At 33.9% G+C, this 21,511-nt stretch overlaps 1 protein-coding gene across 3 annotated transcripts; it reads right to left on the bottom strand.

Moving 5' to 3' along the window:
• Window positions 1-520: 520 nt before the first annotated feature.
• LOC120349427 lies at window positions 521-18,355 on the bottom strand. 3 transcript variants are annotated; one of them, XM_039419503.1, is made up of 6 exons: window positions 18,075-18,355; window positions 8,390-8,712; window positions 6,753-6,856; window positions 3,573-4,913; window positions 3,024-3,164; window positions 521-712 (listed from the first exon to the last, which is right to left on the bottom strand). In XM_039419503.1, the coding sequence occupies exons 2-6, from the start codon at window positions 8,707-8,709 to the stop codon at window positions 618-620; spliced, it is 2,001 nt and encodes a 666-aa protein (XP_039275437.1). In that variant the 5' UTR covers window positions 8,710-8,712; window positions 18,075-18,355; the 3' UTR covers window positions 521-617. The 3 variants fall into 3 exon arrangements, with proteins under 3 accessions (XP_039275437.1, XP_039275438.1, XP_039275436.1); XM_039419504.1 differs by lacking the exon at window positions 18,075-18,355 and adding an exon at window positions 12,846-12,962; XM_039419502.1 differs by lacking the exon at window positions 18,075-18,355 and adding an exon at window positions 10,257-10,479.
• Window positions 18,356-21,511: the final 3,156 nt, after the last annotated feature.

Here is a 21,511-nt window from a genome sequence, read left to right as displayed (position 1 = left end):
AAGACTTCAGTGCACCAATACCACGTCACGTGACTGCGACATCTTGTTAGAAATTAAAATTACCGCTAATATTAAAATACTAGACATTCTTTCAAGATGGCGGATTTTGGCGTCAGCTACTAGCCGACTTTCCATTCTGTATGTATTCTGTGATTAAGATTTTTCGTGTCTGCAGGAGATGAATGAGCAGGAACTAATGTGTGGTGAGTTATAATAACCACGGATTAAAAGAGACAACGGATTTTCAAAAATAGGTTGTAATCAAAATTTGCTGAAAATATCAAATGCTCTAATTTAATGAAATCCTTTTGCTTGCATCAAGATTTATTGATGATAGAACAAGAAAGACGTTCAATGATTGGATAAAATGAAAACGTAGAAGAGCCTGGATTAATAGAATATTCATCCACCAATTCACCTAGGAGGTGTTACAGGACATTACACGTAATAGATCAACATTTTTTTGGGATAAGTCTTTCACATAGTTGAGTCCAACAATTTCATAGACATTTTATTTTTGACGAAATAGAACTTGGATAAATTATAATTAATTTCAAAAGAAGAAGTAAAATTGAATTCATACATAAAATAACATGATTAACGTTATAAACAAATATTTACCTTTCATACAAAACAGATTCGAATTTTAAAATATCAGTCTGATCGCATAGACTGAGAACCTTGTTTTTAGCAGCGTCTTTATCTTCATCAACTGTAACAGAAATATCAATAATTAAATGTTAAGCTACTGTTGAAGGAACGTAAAGCAGAATAGAATATTGACCAACAATAGAAAAAAGCTGAAGAAAATTAATCTAATTGAGAACATTCTTGTATGATTGCGAGTGCAGTATTTTTCTTATTCTCTAGTTTCCAAATAGCCAGTTATTTGATAGAAGATACGAATAAAGGTGAGCAAAGTAATAATATCGTCAGTTATTATCAACTGATTAAGGGCCGGCTTCCGAGCTCGGCATTTAGTAAAGGTCTAGCAGGATCTTCTAAATAGGAGGTCCTGGTTCTAGACTTTAAACAGCTGGAGTTAGAAAATTGGCTTGGCTTTCCGAAACGGGGCGTAGTCGCAGTTTGGGTAAAACCTATCTGGATGGGGGCATGGGACTGTCAAGCTAGAACAATACAACTGCGAGACCCTTTGGCAGGTAGATTTAGCACATTTTCGAGCCTTGTGCAATGAAGCGTATGCCCCCATCCTGTTAAGTTTAGTGACGTTATTCCACACTTAGACTTTTACTCGGGGATTCCCATTTCCGTGTTCTGTAAGGGTCCATCAAGGTAATGATTTCCAACTATTAAACAGTCTATACTCTGTAGCTCTTGGTGTAACATGGAGTTTCTGCAGAGTTTATCAAGATGCGACAAAGATCTAAACCGTGAAGGCATATACCAGTTTTTATTGATGTACAATCGAATTGCTAATCAAAGGATATCATGTTCGTCGTGTGGTAAACCTAACCTAACCAAACCCTGCAATTAAATGGTGTGTTTCACGCAATAAATGATTTTAGTATAATTATAATGATTTTATAACTCATATCAGAGTTATTAGACATATCAGGTTATCAGAGATGTACATATTGTTTCAAAACAGAATTTTCAAGTCATTCTTATTAAATTTAGAAAAATAGTTGAATACCATCATTATGGAACAAAATTTTAAGCCTATTCTAATATTATCAAAGAAATAATTTCCTTGTGCTGATTGATATTTTCTAAACGATACATATTACGTCGAGTTGTAAGTTGCGGACCAGAGTGGTGGATTTTGGAGTAGGTTTTGAAAATATATTTTATGCAGCTTAACCTATCTGGATGGGGGCATTTAGAGATCTATTGTTTGATATTGGTTGAGCATTGACATGGGTTGACAGTTATTGTTTCCCATTCAACCAGCGTTGAAGGAGGGGTATTGTTCTCTCTTGACCGTTCCATGCCCCCATCCAGATAGGTTTTACCCCGCAGTTTTCAAGATAATCTTTATTTTCTCATTTCTATAATTGGAAACGGTTTTCCTTGACGAAATAAAACATTCCTTAATAATGCGAAATAGCTGAAACTTTACACTATTCTATCTTTATTTTGCGTTCAATTTTCTAGTTTTTCGAAATTTAATTTAAAAGTGGGCTACGACTACGCCCCGTTTCGAAAAGCCAGTTTTCTGACTCCAGCTGTTTAAAGTCTAGAACTTGCTAAATCCCAAACTCGGAAACCAGCCCCTACAGTTTCTCGGTTCCCTACTTGAGAAATGAAAAACTTTGAAAGATCTACAGGGTGCAGTCTGCAATAGAGCTGAAATTTTAATTTCTTCATAATGATATTTGAATCAACATGCATTTGGATTCAGAATACCTTGCAAGGATTATTGATAAAATATTAATGTTCGTATACCGTTATCTCTTTTCCTATGCCACATTTTCATTGGCTGCTTCAGTCATAAGAAAATGCACAACCCAAAAAAGGAGGTATTTAGTTCTCATTTGATAGAAGATACGAATAAACGCGAGCAAAGCTATCCACATTTTGCTCACTTGAAGGTTTTAGTGAGCATAAAACTTACAAGATTCATTTTGATTCAAGTCTATAAAACTTGAACACGACACAAAACAGTTAATCCAAAGTTGAAAAACATGCATGAATGTTGAAGTCATCTTCAAGGGTCACTCTGTATTACAGTTGCATGATTTCTAATGACCATACTTCATCAGAGTGAGTTGGTGATACCCGTATCAAAATTTGAAAGTTTTCAGCAAATATCTGCTGAATATTGCCTCACTTTGTCAATAGATAAATCATAAATTATCCTGTTTATTTCAGTGAAAAGTGGAAATGGAACTAAATATCATTGCTAAGGAGAACCATTGAAAATTATCAATGATGATTGAATTTATCCTAATTTAGTTCCATATTTCAGTTTCAAAAAATATATATAAAGCCTGGGGGGCTTCAGCGAATGGACAAACAAGGATTTTTATTCTATAGATGCAAAATAATTTTTTGACGCTTACCATTTATCACATCTAGTGTTTCATCAAGATCCTCTTCGATAGTTGTTGTAATCAAAGTCTTTCGAGTGGATGCTTTCAATTTTGCCGATGGTCGAATGATACTGAACCGATTACATCCCACACGTGATAAAGAGCCTAGTCCTGATAAAGAAAAAACAGAATAATACAATAGAATATTGCAATAAATGCTATGGTACGTTTTCATAGGTAGAATACAAACAATTTTCTGTTTAATTTAGATGATGATATTGTACTAGGTAATGGATAAACGACGAACTTGTCACACGAACTGATTTCGAATGAAAAGTAGATTGCAATTTCGTCGTTTTATTCATTGGAGTGGAGTGACAATTGCATGACATGTAAAGCTTTATGGCAATTATTGACAAGAACATCCTCTTGTAGGCCTCGCTCAACATTATATTATGCTAAAAATTAAAAGAATTGAAAATTTCATTTTATTGGTCAGTTGATGGTGTCTAGTTTGGACTACATAACTTTTTTATAAATTTAATGCTGTGGATTGCAAAATTAACAAAATTAACTTACCAGTTGATGATTTGCTCTGACGGAAAGCACCAAGACTCCGCCTATACTTTTTTCCAGGTATGAAATCGAATGTGCGGTCATTGTTAAGCTCAAACCCTGTCATAGATAACGAGCTATCTGCATCCAAAACATTTGTGGAGTTGATTTTCCCCTTGAATTCCTTTTCAGCGAAGTCTTTGTAACAATATTCCTTACTTTCATCATCTTCAGAGTCTTCTTCAACGTCATCATGGTCGTCTTCTTCTTTAACGCCTTTGAGGTCAGTATATACAGCTTCAACATTTTCCGTTCTAAAGCCTAGAAAATCTTGAGATGTTACGGTATGATCTTCACTCTCCGTCTGCTTGTCACTTTCATCGCTGCTTAATTCTTTTACACGTCTACAAATCTTTTCTATTTTACTCTCGTCTTTTTCTTCTCCAATATTTCTGTTACAATTCGAAATATTTTCATCAGAGCTACTAGAGAAATTGAGGGTATTCGGAGGTTCATCTTTCAACTCGTCTTCTTCTTCTATTTCATCTCTTTTGTTATCGATTTGAGACGAAAAAGATGAGCATGCGACGGACATTCTCATGGATTCGACTAGAGATGTATTTGAATGTAATCTAGATTTGTTTGAAGAGATTGATGTGCACTTTTTATCGATGTGTGAATCGTGCACTTGAATGACGCACCTTTCATCTGGACAATCGATTTCTAAGTTGGACAATCGCTGTGATAATTCTGATAATGGAATATCTTGTTTACCATTTGGTTGCTCATCATCTTTTTCAGTTGTGAAAGACGAAATAGAATTTATGCTAACGTTATCTGCTGGAAGAATAGCAGTTTCTTCAAGAGTTGGATCTTTTAGATAACTTTTGGTTAGGTCTGCTTGGCACGATGTAATGCTATGATTCGGCACATCTTCATCAATCTCACTGATTTCCACTGCTTGTTGGAAAGAACTTCTTCTTTTTCTACTACGCATAGCACTATAACGTTTTAAACTACTTCTTTTCCGCCTCAAAGAAGTCCTTGGGAGTCGATTATTATCATTTTGTGACTGACTCTCACCATCACTGTTAAATTCTTCAAATATATCAGGCGAGTTTGATGAATTTGCAGAATCGTCTCTTACGATACCAGCAATTGGAGACAAGCCCCATTCCACAATGGGACTTTCCGATTCTCTTTTACTTTTCTGAATCGGAGTGCTGTTCTGCTGAACACCGCCAAATGAAAATCGCTTTGATACTCTAAGTTTTCTTGCTCTCGATGTTACTCTCAAACAAACATGTTTAGTTAATTTGAACTGAGTGCTACGAACAAAACTATTCCCCTCATCTTTGCAAGAATCTGTAAGAAAACGAAAACAAATAATTATTTCAGCATTTTAAATGCAATCATTACCAAAGCCAACATAAATTTAAAGGGAATCCAAGTTATAGTAATATAAAAATAGTGTGCCAACTTAAATGTTCTGAGATATGCATTAAAATATGACAAATTATAGGATTTTGAATTGAACATCTTTAATTTTTGTATCAGTAGTCCAGGCAAAGAATGCTCAAAAGTTGGATGCAGATGACATGAAATATGCGGTCATATTCTGTCAATTTCAACATTTTTTTTTCAATTTATTTCTAGTCTGTTAATATAAAGTCAATTTCAACTTTACTCTAATTTTTACTAACAAATTTCTTAGTTCCAATGAATTCAATAATTCCCGTTTGCTATTTTAATTCAATTCAATTTATTTATTTTCACACACATACAATTTTGATACAGAGATTAACAAAACGAATACATGCAAACAACAACAATACACATTATAACAAAATAAAAAGAAAGTGGTGCAAAAAAAGGGTGGAAGATTGAAGGGTTCTTCCAACTATGGATATCCATGTACTAGGAAAACCTTCAATCCTTGAGAAGGTGAAAAAGGTATCAGGAAAAGTAAATGGACTGTAGATATGAGAGGATGGGATGGGGGAAGAATAATAAGGGAAAGATTGGAAAAAGAAACCGATAGGACCAGGTGTTTTAAAAAAAAGATTTGAAGGACTAGATGAATAATTACAAAGGATGACAGCATAAGCAAGCACACAAATCAGAAGAGTACACTTTGTGAAACATCTCATAGATAGAAGAAGTAATTGCATTTGATCCAGGTGTTAATATCCTGTTTTAGTTTTTTTTTGTTATTTTCGCACATTCAATATACTGTTCGGGGATTGTATTAATGATTTTACTGCTTATGTATATAAGTTGTCTTCTGATGGTTTCTATGTTTGTATTGTAAATTAAATATTTATTTGCTGTAGGTCTTAGGTTGTATAGGCTGTTGGCAGCGTTATTTGTAGAAGGGAAATCAGTTTTATGCTTAATAATAAATTTTACTACACTCAAAATATATAATTGTCTAATTGTGAGAACATCGAATTCTTGAAAAATAAAACTGGTTGGGAAAAGTCTAGGCTTATTTAGAATAGTTTTGATGATCAATTTTTGACATAAGGAAAGCTCTTCCAAATGCGAGTTATAACCCCCCACACGGTTATCCCATATTGAATTATAGATTGAACCAGAGCAAAGTATACCATTTTCAGCTGACTTAGACTCATCGCTTCATAGAATTTGAAGGGAAGGTATCTTATTCTATTGCAGATAAATTTTATGTGGATGTCTAATTTCAAATGTTCATCAATGGGAACACCTAGATATTTAGTGCTATTGACTTATTTTATATCAGGAGTATTTGAAGATATAACCTTTCTCATGAGTTAAAACTATAAGAACTTTTAAAACCCTCACATACCAAGCAAAAACCCCAATTATAAATTTATATTTTTCAATTTATTATAGAATATTTTTCATAATAACAAACTAATTACAGTTTGAAGGCAACCATAACCCTACAAATTTCAATTCTTACCCCATTACAGCATGTATGACGTTTGATTCACAAACTTCAAACAGCCCATGTTTTAATTGCGCATCACTAGTATTGAATAGAAAATTCAATACCATAGACACTCATTTATTCGTTTATTGGTTCAATGACACACAAATAAATTATTGGGGTTGGAGGACAACCAACAGGCACAGCCCAGAACGGTTCCTCCCCCGAATTCAAATACAAGTCTAAAGAGTACGTTGTTTCTTTCACTTTAAAAAATGTAATAGGCTACTAACCTATTGCAAGTCTGTTTTCCAAATCTGTTTGACACAATGACGTTGAGGGTAGATTCTCATGCACTGACACCAAAGACAACGCTGAAGAACAAGCTTTTGAGAGCCTAGAAAGCATGGAAAAAATATTTATGTGAATACTCGAAAGACATAAGCACAGCTACCCAAAAGTTACAGAATTGAATAAAGTTCGAAATAGATCGTGTGATCTAAGAATCCATACGAGCCATGCCACAAATAATCTTAATAATTTGATTGTATGGTAAGAGATGTTGTGGTATTTCTCCATAATTGGAAGAATAAGACGTTGATGTTGTTAATACCGCTATATTTATTCAAAATTAATTCATCTTACAGAACCAGGTTTCATAACAACATCTGCCAGCCTGATTTTGAACAAATATAGCGGTATTGACAACATCAACGTCTTATTCTCTCAACTTCATTTATAATCCCTTTTGAACACACTAATCTAGAACACCCTAAAACTCAGCCTTACTGAATGTTAATTTAAATTTGCTGAGAGTGGCCTTGGTCGAGTGGTTTAGGCGCTGGCTTGGAGAACCAGAGGTCCCGGGTATAAAAACCGACCAGCCAATATACTTTTCTCGGCTCACTACCGTTTCTCGGACGGACACGAACACAGATGTGGCTTATTCGCTCCTATTTAACGTAATAGGCCTATGGTCTAATGCAAACAGAAGAGACGTGGTGCCACGTCACCTCTATGTGCATTCAAATCAAATCATATTTAGAAATGCATTGTACCATATTGGCAAATTTAGCATTGGACCATAAGTTTATATAGAGGTTTACAAAAGTCAGCGTCACGTCCGTGTTACACGCCACTGCTATGTGAATTGGGCCTTTGAATGAATTCAAAGGCCTCTGGGCTTTGTGAATGAGGCCAGCCCGGTGCGACCTGAACACTGACACCAGACCTGAACAAGTCACGTCACTCGATATTTATTCATTTTTACAACTTCTAATTTGGATTTGTAGAACAAGATTGACCATTCACTCTACAAATCCAATTTAGAAGTTTTAATAAAATGAATAGCCTAAATATCGAGAGAAATGGCTGGATCAGGTCTGGTGTCATTCATCAAGGATGAGCAAACACTAATCTATTTTTAGATTAGGCTTGATTACAGTCGACAATACCATTTTTGTACGATATTACTAGTGAGCTCCCCGGGCTGGAGTACTCGCTAATAAACTAGTGTACTGATTTTGGATTCCGCAACTTGCAGGCTCTTCTGAGAAAAATGTTGAAACAAAAAACGATATTTTGGATAAATTATGCTACCTACTGGAAAATAATATGATACTTGTATTACAAAAATCATCATCAGGTAAACATATAGGCCTACATACATTTCATATAGGTACTCAATGTAGTAATAGACTGCAGTCGTTAATACAGCGTGGCTATAAGTCTTCGTTCAGGAATTGGCCCCTTAGAGCTCGCTCAACTATAATGCTTCACCAAAGCCTTCACAGGATATTTGATAGCATATTAACTGAGATTTCATTCATTTAACTTTTGTCCACTTCAATTTAAGTTGATGTATTAATTAGAAGTTCCAAAATCGATTAAGATAGGATAAATGCTTGTCCGAATATTCAAAGGTACTTACCCAGATGTGGATGGCTCTCCAAGTGTAGATAATGACGAATTTGAAGATGAAAATATATTGCAAGGTTTTTTTCCAATAAGAAGATCAAACTTTCTCTCCGTAGACGAATTATACAAGTCAAGAAGGTTGGATTTCTCTTTAGTTGGATTTTTGACATTATTTGAAGATAGTTTCGGTGACAATTCATCAGAGCTGATGACGAACACATTGTTGGTGATGTAATTATTTGTAAGATGAATACTGACATTAGTTTTCATATATCGCACCTTTGTCTTCTTTCTTCCGTAGGTTCGCATCGGCTTCTTTCTAGACCTATTCATTTTCTGAAAGTAAAAAAAATGTGTTGAGTAAGTTGAGCGGTTAAGCGTCAAGGGCATTGAAACAGCACTATTGTCTTGTTTACAATACTGGTAGTTCTGTGAACAGTAGACCTCGCGCTCAGTGAGTGAGTTACATTGACCTGTTGTTATGTTTTCTCAAAAATTAATGAATAATTTATCAATTAAAAATAAAAATGTCTAGAAAAAATCTTGAGTAAACATAGAGCTTTCTGTCCTATATCGTACCGTGACGTGTCGTCCCGGAATGTGAGTGTGAGCGCTGTTATCAGGTCTGGCTGCAACTGTCTACAACGTTGATGGAAAGATATAATTTTCAGGATGTTCGATGTTTTTGAACGGGTAGTATTATAGTCAACTGTCTACTAACGTTAATGGAAAGATACATTTTCAAGATGGTCGATGTTTTTGAACGGGTAGTATTATAGTCCACTAGACAGCTGATTTATGATGAATAATTCTATAGTCTGATTTTTACGGTAATATTGGCGTATGAAGGAGGCTCCTTTTTCCTTTTATATTATCCTTGAAATGCAAAATTTCCAAAAACCTTGTATATACGTCAACGCGCAATTTAAAAAGGAACATACCTGTCAAATTTCATGAAAATCTATTACCGCGTTTCGCCGTAAATGCGCAACATAAAAACATTTAAACATTAAGAGAAATGCCAAACCGTCAACTTGAATCTTAGACCTCACTTTGCTCGGTCAACTAGTTTTTTCTAAGATCTCAACTATGTCTCACAGGCGTCTTAGAGGAGCTGATTTTTTTGCGCGTCTTTAGAATGCATAGCCTTTGATGGGGGCCATTCCTCAAGAGACAATACATCCTGTTAACTAGCGAAAATTTCAGCGCGTCTAAGACGCCCTTATTTGTATGGCCAAAACACATTATGAATCATGACAACTACAATGGAGCGTATTTCAATTCAAACACTAGGCCTATTCTCTAATAAGTAAGCTCAAGTAGAATAGCTGTTACATGCACTTAATGCTATAAAATAGCGTTGGGACCTTCTCGCAAGGACTCCCCACCAACAAAAGCCATACGAATTTACTTTTAATGCTATAAAATAATTTTTGACAAGCAAAATATAATTTTATAGGCTAGGTTATGGTTAGACAATTAACTTATTTATTTTCAAGAGTAGCCTAACATTATATACAAACTATTAAGTCGCTTTGAATTGAGAAGTTACCAAGTCAGTGAAATGCAACACAAGCCATCAGCACTATTGGTATTTGTAGGCCTACCCATGTGCAAAAAACATAATTTATTTACAATAATTAAACAATTTTTATTTTTAATAGACATGACATTCAAGTACAGCCATCTTTTTTGATCAAATATATTAAAATAATATCTAGACTATAGGCTACAGAGCTACGAGGTAAGTTACTGTAATAAGTGGGCAACAGCAACATCAAGTTATAAAAAGAAAACCTATCAAATTGCTATACTGTGATGCTTGAGAATGAATATTTACCAATACTAATCACTATAAATAATAATAGCAATTGGAATACCTTGTGTTTATAAATGAATAAATGATAGAATACATTTCACATTACAATAGACGATTGAAACAAAACATCACAGTTCCTGGGCCTATTCAGGTTTATATAGAAATTACTTTCAGCATCATTACATTTTTTACAAAGGTTTATGAATAAAAATATTGTTTGTAGGATTTGAATTCATGGATTTACTCAAAACTTATTCGAACTTTCAAATCCTGCAACGACCATGGACGAACCGGCCAACCGTCAACCGACAAAACAGAATACTAAAGAAAATAAGCCTACTTTGAATTTTGTTGGCAATCTATCTCTTATTAATTTTATTTTTTATACTCATGCAATATGATATAATATTAACACTATTTTTACACCCATGGAAAGAATAAATTCAAAAGTTTTCTTATATAAATTACTTTGAGCTCGTAAGGCAACCAGTGTGCTCGTAAGGTCATGCAGTGGGCCGGTATGGAGTCGCCGGAGTTCCGCCTGCCATGAAAACCGCCACTCGCCAAAAAAATGGTCCGTTTTTACGGACGCAGTGGAGAAGTGAAAGACAAACTGGGTCTATTCCTATTTTACATCTATCATTAATTTTTTGGCAGCACTGAACCTCTATTCCTCTTAGTTTGTAGTCACATTAAAAAGGCTGAAAAGTAAATAGGCCTATTGAAAGTGTTCATTAGTTTCAGTAATATTCTTAAATTGGGGAATTCCATCATATTCAGGGAATCAAATTTATGAAAACATAATGTTAATATAATTTTCTCTTAAATCTCCTTCTAGTATCTAACTGAATTGGAAACAAAACTAAGATATTTATAGGCTCAGATCAGAGAAGCTGGTCAATTTGCGTTATCTATTTTATAGATTAGTGATTCTAATATTATTAATGATCATCATCCTGGCTCTACTCAACAGATAAATTCTATTGACCGAACCGTTGACTGCTTGACCAGTTACTCGAAATTGATAGTTGAATATGATGAATTAAATGGAATATTATTTATTACTTATACAAACGTTAATATTATATTGAAATAAAATTATTAATTATTTTTCAAAAGTATGGATACTCTAATAAATTGAGCATCTATACAGCGAGTTTCAAATCAGTTTCCGCTAATGGTACCACAAACAATAACAAGAAAACATGTGGAGTAGAGATGGGCAATGATGGGCAAGAGATGCTCATTCTTGTGATCAGATCAAGATCGCTCACTCACCAAAATGAGTTGGTTCTCAAAAGTAGCTCATGTGAGCCATTTAAAGAGCTACTATAAAGATCTCTCAAACAGAAAAATATGGCTCATCAGATTAGGTTTGTTCAATAGAATTTTTCGGCCGGGGGTGGTGGATTTCGGCGAGTCGAACCAACCTTGTTGTGTGCGTGAAGCGACAAGCTGGATCGAAAAAAGAGTTTGTCGTCGTCCCAGTTTGACGAAATAGTCCAATTTGTCCCATTTTTTTGTTGTGGTGGTTTTAAGGGCTGGCGGTTCTCTGCGACCCCCGGTAGGACGGTCACCAGGCATGCTGCTATGCCGCCTCCACATGTTGGCCCAATGAAGACCAGCGCCAGTGTGTGGATGGGTGGTATGCTAACGCTGGCTACCGCAGGCCTTGATTGGACACTGGTCACATTGCAGACTGAGCCAACATATGGACTATAATAGACATTAGACTTGGAAAGCCAAATTTTGACTGCCAAGCCCGGCAATCCCTCTGGTAGCTAAAACGTGACTGCCCGGAGACGGAGTAAGCGACTGCTCACCTGGCTGCCTGCGCGTCCTGGATGCTCTGCCTAACGTTATTAGGCCTATTGTGAGAAGATCTTTGGAATTTTCTCTTTGCATTAGTATAAATAAGCTCATTTCGGATCATTACTTTAGTGAATATGAATTTTTAAAATACTGTTCATTAATTTTAAAAAACAACTCTGTATAATGAACTACCATACCAGAATATATTGAATCTCAAATAGGGAAATTCATTTTGAATTATGAAAAGATCTTTGGTGAATATATTTTCTTAGTAAATATGAAGTGTTTCATGAGTTACTTGGGAACTTTTATAATAAAATATAAATTTAAAAAAACAATGTACAAAGCTAGTTTTGGCGTTGGTTTGAAGGAAAACATTTCAAGTGGGCTATGTAGTATCAAACATCGAGCATTTTCATGTACCTATCATATTCTTATATCCCTCTCTATTATAGAGTAATATTCTTTTAATTTTATTTTCCATCAGATTATCACTTATTATTTTGCACTTCTTGTGCACCTATTTGTATTATTTTATCGTACATGTTTGAGTGTGAAAATTTATAAGGGTCTTTCAACTCTTCATCAAGATGAGATAAAATTAAGGGAAATGAAGTGAACATAAACCATTAAAATGTGCACCGTAATCAAGATGAAAAATAATTGTGCAAGGGCATGTAACTGGAAATTGATAAAATAATTGATTTGAAATAAAGAGAACTAGCCTAAGTTTATATGATTTTAAATTTGAATTGTATGCGATATATATATATTTATCGGAAGGAAAAGTAATAACAAAAAATGCAGATAAATGGAATGAATTTAGCACTTAACTTACCTGTAATTGTAATGTTCCTAGAAATTCCTACTTTATTAGCAAGTGTTCCTAGCTATAGTATTACACTTCAAGCACAACTCAACACAACTCGGGCCGGTTTGACACTGTAATTTCAGGAATTTGCTATGAGATATAGCCTACAAATTAGAATTTCATTATGTTCAGTATAAAAATATATGTTGCCCTATGTGAAATAAACTCATAAACAGTAAACTCACTAGGTACCGGCGTTCAAATGTAACTTTTGCCAGTAAAGCCAACATTTTATTATTACTTTGCTTAATATTATCACATAATTTTATTAATTTTATTATACTGTATACTTAACAAATTTTCTGCTTCTGTTAACTATATTACTGTTATTATTTTGTGATTTGTAGAAATGTCTGTGAAAGGTAGCGCAGGAAAATTGGAAATTTTGAAATAATATACCGGTAATATACTTTCAAAAAAATTCAGTAACGTACCGTAATTTATAAAACGAATCCTAATTCATAAAACTTATACTGAATGAAATGATATGTATTCTTAACGGTATCCTACTTACTCCTGCAATCTAAATATCAAAAAATACCTCTATACACTTTTTAAGATGACATCGGAAAGATATGTTCACATTCGGCGTTCACAATGTTAAAACTGAATAGATTTTGGAAGTATATACCATTTCCCAATTTCCACTTATTAATTCATAAATATGATATATTACTATTGAAATGGTATGTATTCATCATGGCAATCATGTTCCCACATTGATAATGTTAATATAATGACAGTATTATATTAAATAAAATAAAATTACTAATTTTGTATTACATCAATATAAAAGAATATTTATTCATATACATTCTCATTTTTTCACTTAGCATTCAACTTGTATCGATTTTTTACGTTTCCTTATTAATCTAATACTTGAGTAAACTACAATATGAGAATTTAATTCTCTGATTTTGTTTCAACATTTCTTCAATAATACAACAAAATACAAAACTGTGTAGTGTGTAGTTCATAGATTTTATACTTTATTATAATAAATATCAATAACCCTTTTAATTATTGTTCTATACCTAATTATTCTTCTATTGATTTCTTCACTAAATAGATAAATAAATAAACGAGAGAAATATTATATAAGCTGCCAATGCATAATGATGGTATCATTTCTATTGAATCAGAAATTACTTTATATTGAGTTTATGAAATCTGACTTATGGATCTTTATTTACTTTAAAAATGTAATTTGATGAAATTTATTTACTAATAACATCTATTCCATTCCAGTATTTTATTATAGCTTCAACATTTAAACCGAAATAGATAATAAAAATGTAAGTACCTAATTAATTCCACAATTATTTTAGGGTGGGCAACTGATCCGCCTCAAGACTAGTAATTATTAATAGGATATTTCCTTGGATCCGCCTGACACTTTCCACTATTTTAATTGCTCTTGCCAATCAAATCATCATCGATCCATTATCAGAAATTAAGGCGATCGCAAGACATATAACGCACACATAACGCAGACGTATGCATACCGACGAAGATGTAATCAAAAGTCCACATTCAGACGTGACCAGACATAGATAGATAGATAGATAAATGTGTCTTTTATTTCCAATTTACAACATTACAAAAAGTGATGTGGGTGAAGTTGAGGCAACAAGAGCCCCCTCTTCCACTTAATCCACGATATTATTGGTAACATGAAAAAAATAAATAAAAATATACCTCAATCATACAACATTTCACAATGAAGCCAAAATATCAATTACAATTGCAATAAAGCAACTAAATTAATAGTACCTAAATTATAAATCAAATGAATGAAAAAGAAACAGAGAAAACAAAAAGCAAGAAATCTTCATAGTGGATAAATCATAATTACACAAATATCCACTCACACACACACAATGGACAGACACACATATAGAGACAGACGGACGTCTCGGTGTGTTGTAACATTCGAACAGCGTGGGAGGGATTTTTCTCCGTCTGTCTGCATACGTCCATCTGCTGCTGTGTGCGTTCTGATGGCTATTTTTGATTGATGATCTCTCCGCAGTTTTGTGGAGATAATTTTACTGGTGCTGATAGATTTCCTAAATTCGATATTAAAATAAAATATAGGAATCCCATCATTCAAATTTAGAATGAGCAAAAATGTTGCTTGAAAAGATAGTATGAAAACTACGTGAGTTTAAACACATCGCCGCTATTCTTGAGAAAGGTGAAATACGGTGTAACACGTTCCGGATTACTCAGCGTTTCACTGACCTTTGGATTATAGATGGCAATCTTGTCTAATTGGTTTAACTACTTCATTTCCGATTATGAAAGGTACTGTATTTCAACTTCAGCCGCATTGCTATTATTGATTTACTATAATTGGGAGAATAGATTAGACGCGTATAGGCTTAAGATTGGGACGAATTGTTAAATAATAAATCATATTTACGCCAAAATTTATTTGCGTTTCCTATTTATGCTTTCTCGTTTTTCGATAACAAAACGACAATAAAAAGGTTCACAGGTTCAGCTGAGGTCTAGAAATAATATTATTCTTGTGTAAAGATTGTTTCTTTATTGATTCAGAAAACCTTCAAATATCGTCAATTTTCGACAATTTTCCAGAGTTTTTCTAAACTGTTTTACAGCTTTTTTCTAAAACCAAGTTAAATGAAGAAAATGATGAAATTTGATGCATTGCACAGGTTAAAGATATATATGTTAGGTCGTACTGTAAGTTCGTTAAGTTGAGATTACTTAAAAAATGCGTCATCAAATCGATAAAATTAAATTGCCCCTGATATATCGATTGGTAAAACTGTCATGGCAAGCACAAACACAATCTGTATGCCTACTAAAGTATGCCTACTATACAAGTACTTACAGTGAATTTCTCGTAAGACAATAAGAATCACTGAATGTATTATTGCATCGTCGTTAATTAAAATTGAATAGCCTTCGAATATTTTAATATTTTGCAATTAAAACTTTATAATTCTTGTCTATCCTGGCTATCTATCTGTCTATCTTCTTGGCATCCGACCGACCAAAACAATTCTCATCTATAGACTTGATGTTGCTGGGAGTCAGTCGGAGTCAGTCTAAGGGCCGAAGCACACGAGGTGTTTTTTCAGACGGCGATATGCCAACCTAATCAGCCAAAATCGGAGGGTTTCTTGTCCTGTCATGCCGTGCCGACTCGTCTGAAAAACGCCTTGTGTATTTTAGCCCTTATGCGAACGAAGACGGACGGACGGAATAGGATGGACGGAAAAAGTCGATTCCAATGTAGGAATACCATACTAATAGGAGTGAAAGTGATATTGTTATCGATATTCATATTAAATAGTAGCGGCTCGATTGCACAAAAGCCTGTTAAATTTTGATCATGATTAAATACCACGAGAGCCAATCAAAGAAGCCTTCTATTCAAAAAGCTTTTTGCGATTGGTTCTATAGTGAGATCCACGTTATAATGACAGTATTTGATCAACTTTGGTTTTGCTATCCTTGTCTATCATTCGACAAAGCCGGTGGTACTATCCTTTTCTAGGTCCACAACGATGCCAATTATGTTTTTGACAGTGTAGAAATATAATTAATTAATGCAGAGAATCGGCATCGCTATTCTCCTATCTTTATCTACTGCCATTATAACGTGGACCTCACTATAGTGGCATTTAATAATGAATAAAATTTAACAAACTTTTCTGCAACCGTAGACCAAAGTCTTGAAACTGTCACAAGCATATTAGATCAGGTCTATATTGAAATAGGTATAGGCCCAACACACATTAAAAAATCGGAACGAGTATAGGCCTGGTTATTGTTACGCCCATATCAATCTCTATCTGTACCATACATGGGAGAAGAGTAGGCCTACCATCATAATATTATAATAGTACGGTAGATGAATAGATATAATAGTAGTTAGGCCTAAACCTAATAATCGGAGCAAAAGTTTCACGATTCTTCTAAACTGGTTTGACGATTTTGAGTAAGTATTTCCATCCACTTCAATTTTTAATTGAGATTTCTAACCGCTTGATACTGAATAACTCTATCATATTTATATATAGGATTTAGCAGGATATTAAAAAAAAGGATTACCCAATAAATAATTCAAACATTTTAAAATAATCAATATTACTCTCCACAGTCCATTAGAAGGAAGGTTGAATAAAAGTTCATTTTCTATTTAAAAAGAGTTTGAACAATTGTAAAGGTAGTAGGCCTACGTGCGGGAGATCACATAGGTATTTAAGGTATTCACGTACCGTTAAATTGGCCAGTTTCACACGGCAGAGTCCTTGCTCCTGGAAGATCATATTACTGAAGATCATATTTCATATTTTACAGCTCTCCTGTGCTTTCACATGGGGATCTTACGAATAAACCGACAGATCTAACAACTACGCCGACGTTTGCTCAAAGTATGACTCATCTTTTTTTCTCTAACTCTAACTTCCTTAAAAATATAGATAGAAGATTTCTGATTTCAGATTTGGATTCAGCGATCCCAAATTCTCTAAAGCGTAAGTCCCGTTTTCGAAAATATCCGAAAACAAGGAAGTTATGGCTGTTTTAAATAAAGCTTTCTATTATCATATAATTATACGGTAAAAACGAACAGGTACTGTACTATATACAGTGCGTAAGTACTGTAGCTATTATAATACAACTTACACTGTATTTGTGTAGGAAATTTGTTGGGATATTTATCTTGATTTCTGTAAAATACCCAAAAATAAGGGAGTAAGATAACTTAGAAAAACCAACGTTTTCCTTCCGATTGACAAAACAGATTAAAAATTATTCTAAGACATATTATGTCTTGAACTAAAAACGTGTAACAGATATCCAGATCACAATTCAAACTATCAAGCTTTTCATAAATTTTATTTGTCTCCCCATGGCAGTAGGTTTGTGCCCAACGTTTTCACTTGAACATTTCTATGACAATTATTAAATTATGAATATAATTAGATGAATTAATTTAGAATGGAATAGGCAGTACATTCCTTTGATGTCTAACAAAATCTTTATGCTGGGATCACCAAAACTCAGTGTAGTTTTTTCTAAATACAGCTATGAATCAATAAGAGAAACTAAAAACATGCTGAAGAAAGCAAGCAAAATTGAAAAACCTATAAATAATAGATTTTCAAACTATTCCATAGACCGAGGAAAACAAAATCATTATAGAAATATCCTACTTACCAAACTTTTTCTGTTGGGAAATGGTTAAAGCTACGAAATCTTCTTTGATCACTCTGCAAACTTCCATCCAACTAAAGAGCAGGTCGGTTGCAAACTGCAGTAATCAACAGCTCCACATCAAACTCAGATAATATCGCGTAATGACAGGTATCAAAGTCAAGTCAAGTAAACAACTGACAAGTCAACAAGTGTCAACTGGAGAAGTGAGTGAGCAAGCACAGTGCTGCCATAATGCGAAAAGCATAACCATTGTACCAACTATTCTAAATTATCGTACTGTATTTCGTGAAGCCATGCTTTATTAAAGCCAGTTACTCAGAAAGCGTTTTTTTGTTGTTCGATGTTTTGTCGTCCTTATGAATTCTGTTGAATCAAACATAATGTTATTTAAGAAGTTGTGCTGAACCTGTATAAAGAATTCATAGAATTCTTAGAATTCATAGAAACGGTAAAAAATGGATGGTAAGAAATGTACATGTAACTGGATTTAGAAGATCAATACGATAATGTATTCTATCACAATTTAATCACAGAAATGTTCAAGTGAAAACGTTGGGCGGTAATTTGAGGGGGAAATAAATTAATTTATTCATTCATTCATTTTGTTTGCAGTGGATATTGAAAAAGCCAAACATTTGTGCATACTTTGGTTGTGTGGGACGAGATGATTACAGTAAGATTCTAAAGGAAAAGGCGGTGGCTGACGGAGTCAACGTGCAATATCAATACCACGAAACGGAACCAACGGGTGAGCCATCAGTCTCCAATCAATCAATCATCTCAATTGTCATAAAACCATGCTGTGACAGACAATCGTCAATGTAGAAAATCGAAGACATTTAGTTATGTATGAAAGAAATCACAGTCATAATACCTATTCAGGTCCTTTTGAGTCCAATTCTCAAGAGACGACTCTAGCCGCTGGCCCGCGCTGTTTAAACGGATGTAGTCTTTTACTGTATATTTTTGAAGACTACGTCGGCATATATGTTGAATATAATAATAATTATACAGTAATAGACTACATCCGTTGATACAGCGCGGCTATAGTCGCGTGCTTAGAGTCGTCGCCTAGGAATTGGACCTTTAGAATGTATCAGAAACAAATTTTCACAGGACTACCTTGTTATGGAACAATCCCTATTTTAGAGAAATACCTAATCATTGGATTAGTTTCACATTCCCATAGTGATTATTCTTGCTCAGGAGTTGTACTCTAATATTAACGCATTGATTGGTCTGTAATGGACTGGTGAAGTAAAAATAGTCTACTATCTCCCCCAAATTCGTATCGGTTTCCATATGATATAGATTGCTAGACCAAAAAGTCTTTACTTACTCCCCAAGAATCAACAGGGTGACACGCACTTCAATACGTTCTCAGTTGATCACGAATCAGCCGGGTGGAGGGTCGAAATCTCAATTCGTCAAGCTCCCGTTGCTCTCGAAATGTCCAGTGGATACAGTATCCTATATTTCATTCTAAAATTATAAAACTAGTAGTTCTGTGAACAGTAGACCTCGCGCTCAGTAAGTTACATTGACCTGTTGTTATGTTTTCTCAATAATTAATAAATAACTCATTAATTTTAAAATGTCTAGAAAAAATCCTGAATGAACATAGAGGTTTCTGTCCTATCGTACCGTGACGTGTCGTCCCGGAATGTGAGTGTGAGCGCTGTTATCAGGTGCTGCCGTCGAAACGCCAATCCAATCATCCCATCAGAGAACATTCTGTGATGTCGTGTTGGCGAGAAATCGGTGTGTTGAAATTAACAAAATAAACTACCATAATGCTGATTTCCTAAAAACTTCATTTCTCACTTTTCATGATTTTAGAAATCAATTTCTTTTCAATAATATTTGTTGCAATTTTAATCATCAGATTAAAAAAGAAAAATGTTTTCTATCAATAACTCCAAAATCCAAACAAGAATCATGGCCTCAGCTTTTGGAAAGACAAAGTTAGTAGTATTTTAATGTTGATGGAAAGATACATTTTCAAGATGTTCGATGTTTTTGAAAAGGGTAGTATTATAGTCCACTAGACAGCTGATTTATGAAAATAATTCTATAGTCTGATTTTTACGGTAATATTGGTGTTCGAAGGAAACTCCTTTTCCTTTTTTATTATCCTTAAAATGCAAAATTTCAAAAAACGTTGGATATACGTCGACGCGCAATTTAAAAAGGAACATAACTGTCAAATTTCATGAAAATCTATTACCGCGTTTCGCCGTAAATGCGCAACATATAAACATTTAAAAATTGAGAGAAATGTCAAACCGTCGACTTGAATCTTAGACCTCACTTCGCTCGGTCAATTATACCAGCAAAAATCTAACCCCTAACCTTCCCTCAACATTACATTTAACTACTGTAACTTCTCAGTAACCCTTCTCACTAATCGCGAACTAGTGTGCAACGTTGTAACTGACTGTGTATCAACCTGCAACGTAAACTTGATACCGTGAGATTTGACGAGATGAACGACTGAACTTTCCAATTGTTTCAGTTTATCAAGTAATGGCAGGGACTTGATGAAAGTAGGCACTAGGATGAACTGATATCGTGAGGAACTGAGACCCTCCCCAATAAATAAATCCCGAATAATTAAATAAAATGCCCAAGGTCTCATTTGAAACATATTGCTAAGCTATAAAGGTATACGATGTAAAGCAATTGAGTAAGTGATTTAAAAACAATTAAAACTAAAGCAACGACATAAAAGTCTGTCAAATCTCATAGAAGTATTGTCACTATAAATAATTTATACCAACTCTTAAAAGTCATGTCAGATCTCATCTGAAATGGATCGCCAGATTAAAGAGTGTGTACCAAAAAACGTTACAAATCACATTTAAAAAGAATTGATGAATGATATTAATACCTCTGTTTTTTTATATATCTATTATGAAATGAGGCACTTCTTGGGCAAAACCACAAATTGGGAAATAGTCAATATTTACCATAAATATAAATATGCATTCACAGAGTACAAGTCGATGATTGCATATAAATAAGTATGGTTTATAAAATTGTATGACGCTTATTATAAAAAAATGATGTATATTTAGTGCTGTTAATGAAATAATTTGGAACTTTTCATAATAATTATTCAAGTTAGTTGTGATAGATAAGCATAAGTGATAGTGGTGCATAGGGGGTTAATTGACGTGTATTTTTTGGCAATTTCAGAATAGACTACTTTTTATTTCAAACCATGCAAGAGAATCTTGTTATCTGTTATCTAGTGGTGATAATATTGCAAACATTGAAAACCTGATTATTTTTCTACAGACTACAGTTATGTTTTAACTTCAGATTTTGAAGTCAAACCCTTTAAAAATAAAGTTTTTATTCTTGAAAATTTTCAATTTTTGTAATAATGTGTAATAATATGATACCATTAAAAGATTTTATTGTACATACTGCGA

Source organism: Nilaparvata lugens, chromosome 1 (assembly GCF_014356525.2).
Source record: "Nilaparvata lugens isolate BPH chromosome 1, ASM1435652v1, whole genome shotgun sequence".
Lineage (NCBI taxonomy): Eukaryota > Metazoa > Arthropoda > Insecta > Hemiptera > Delphacidae > Nilaparvata > Nilaparvata lugens.
This window is presented reverse-complemented; position numbering and strand designations above follow the sequence as displayed.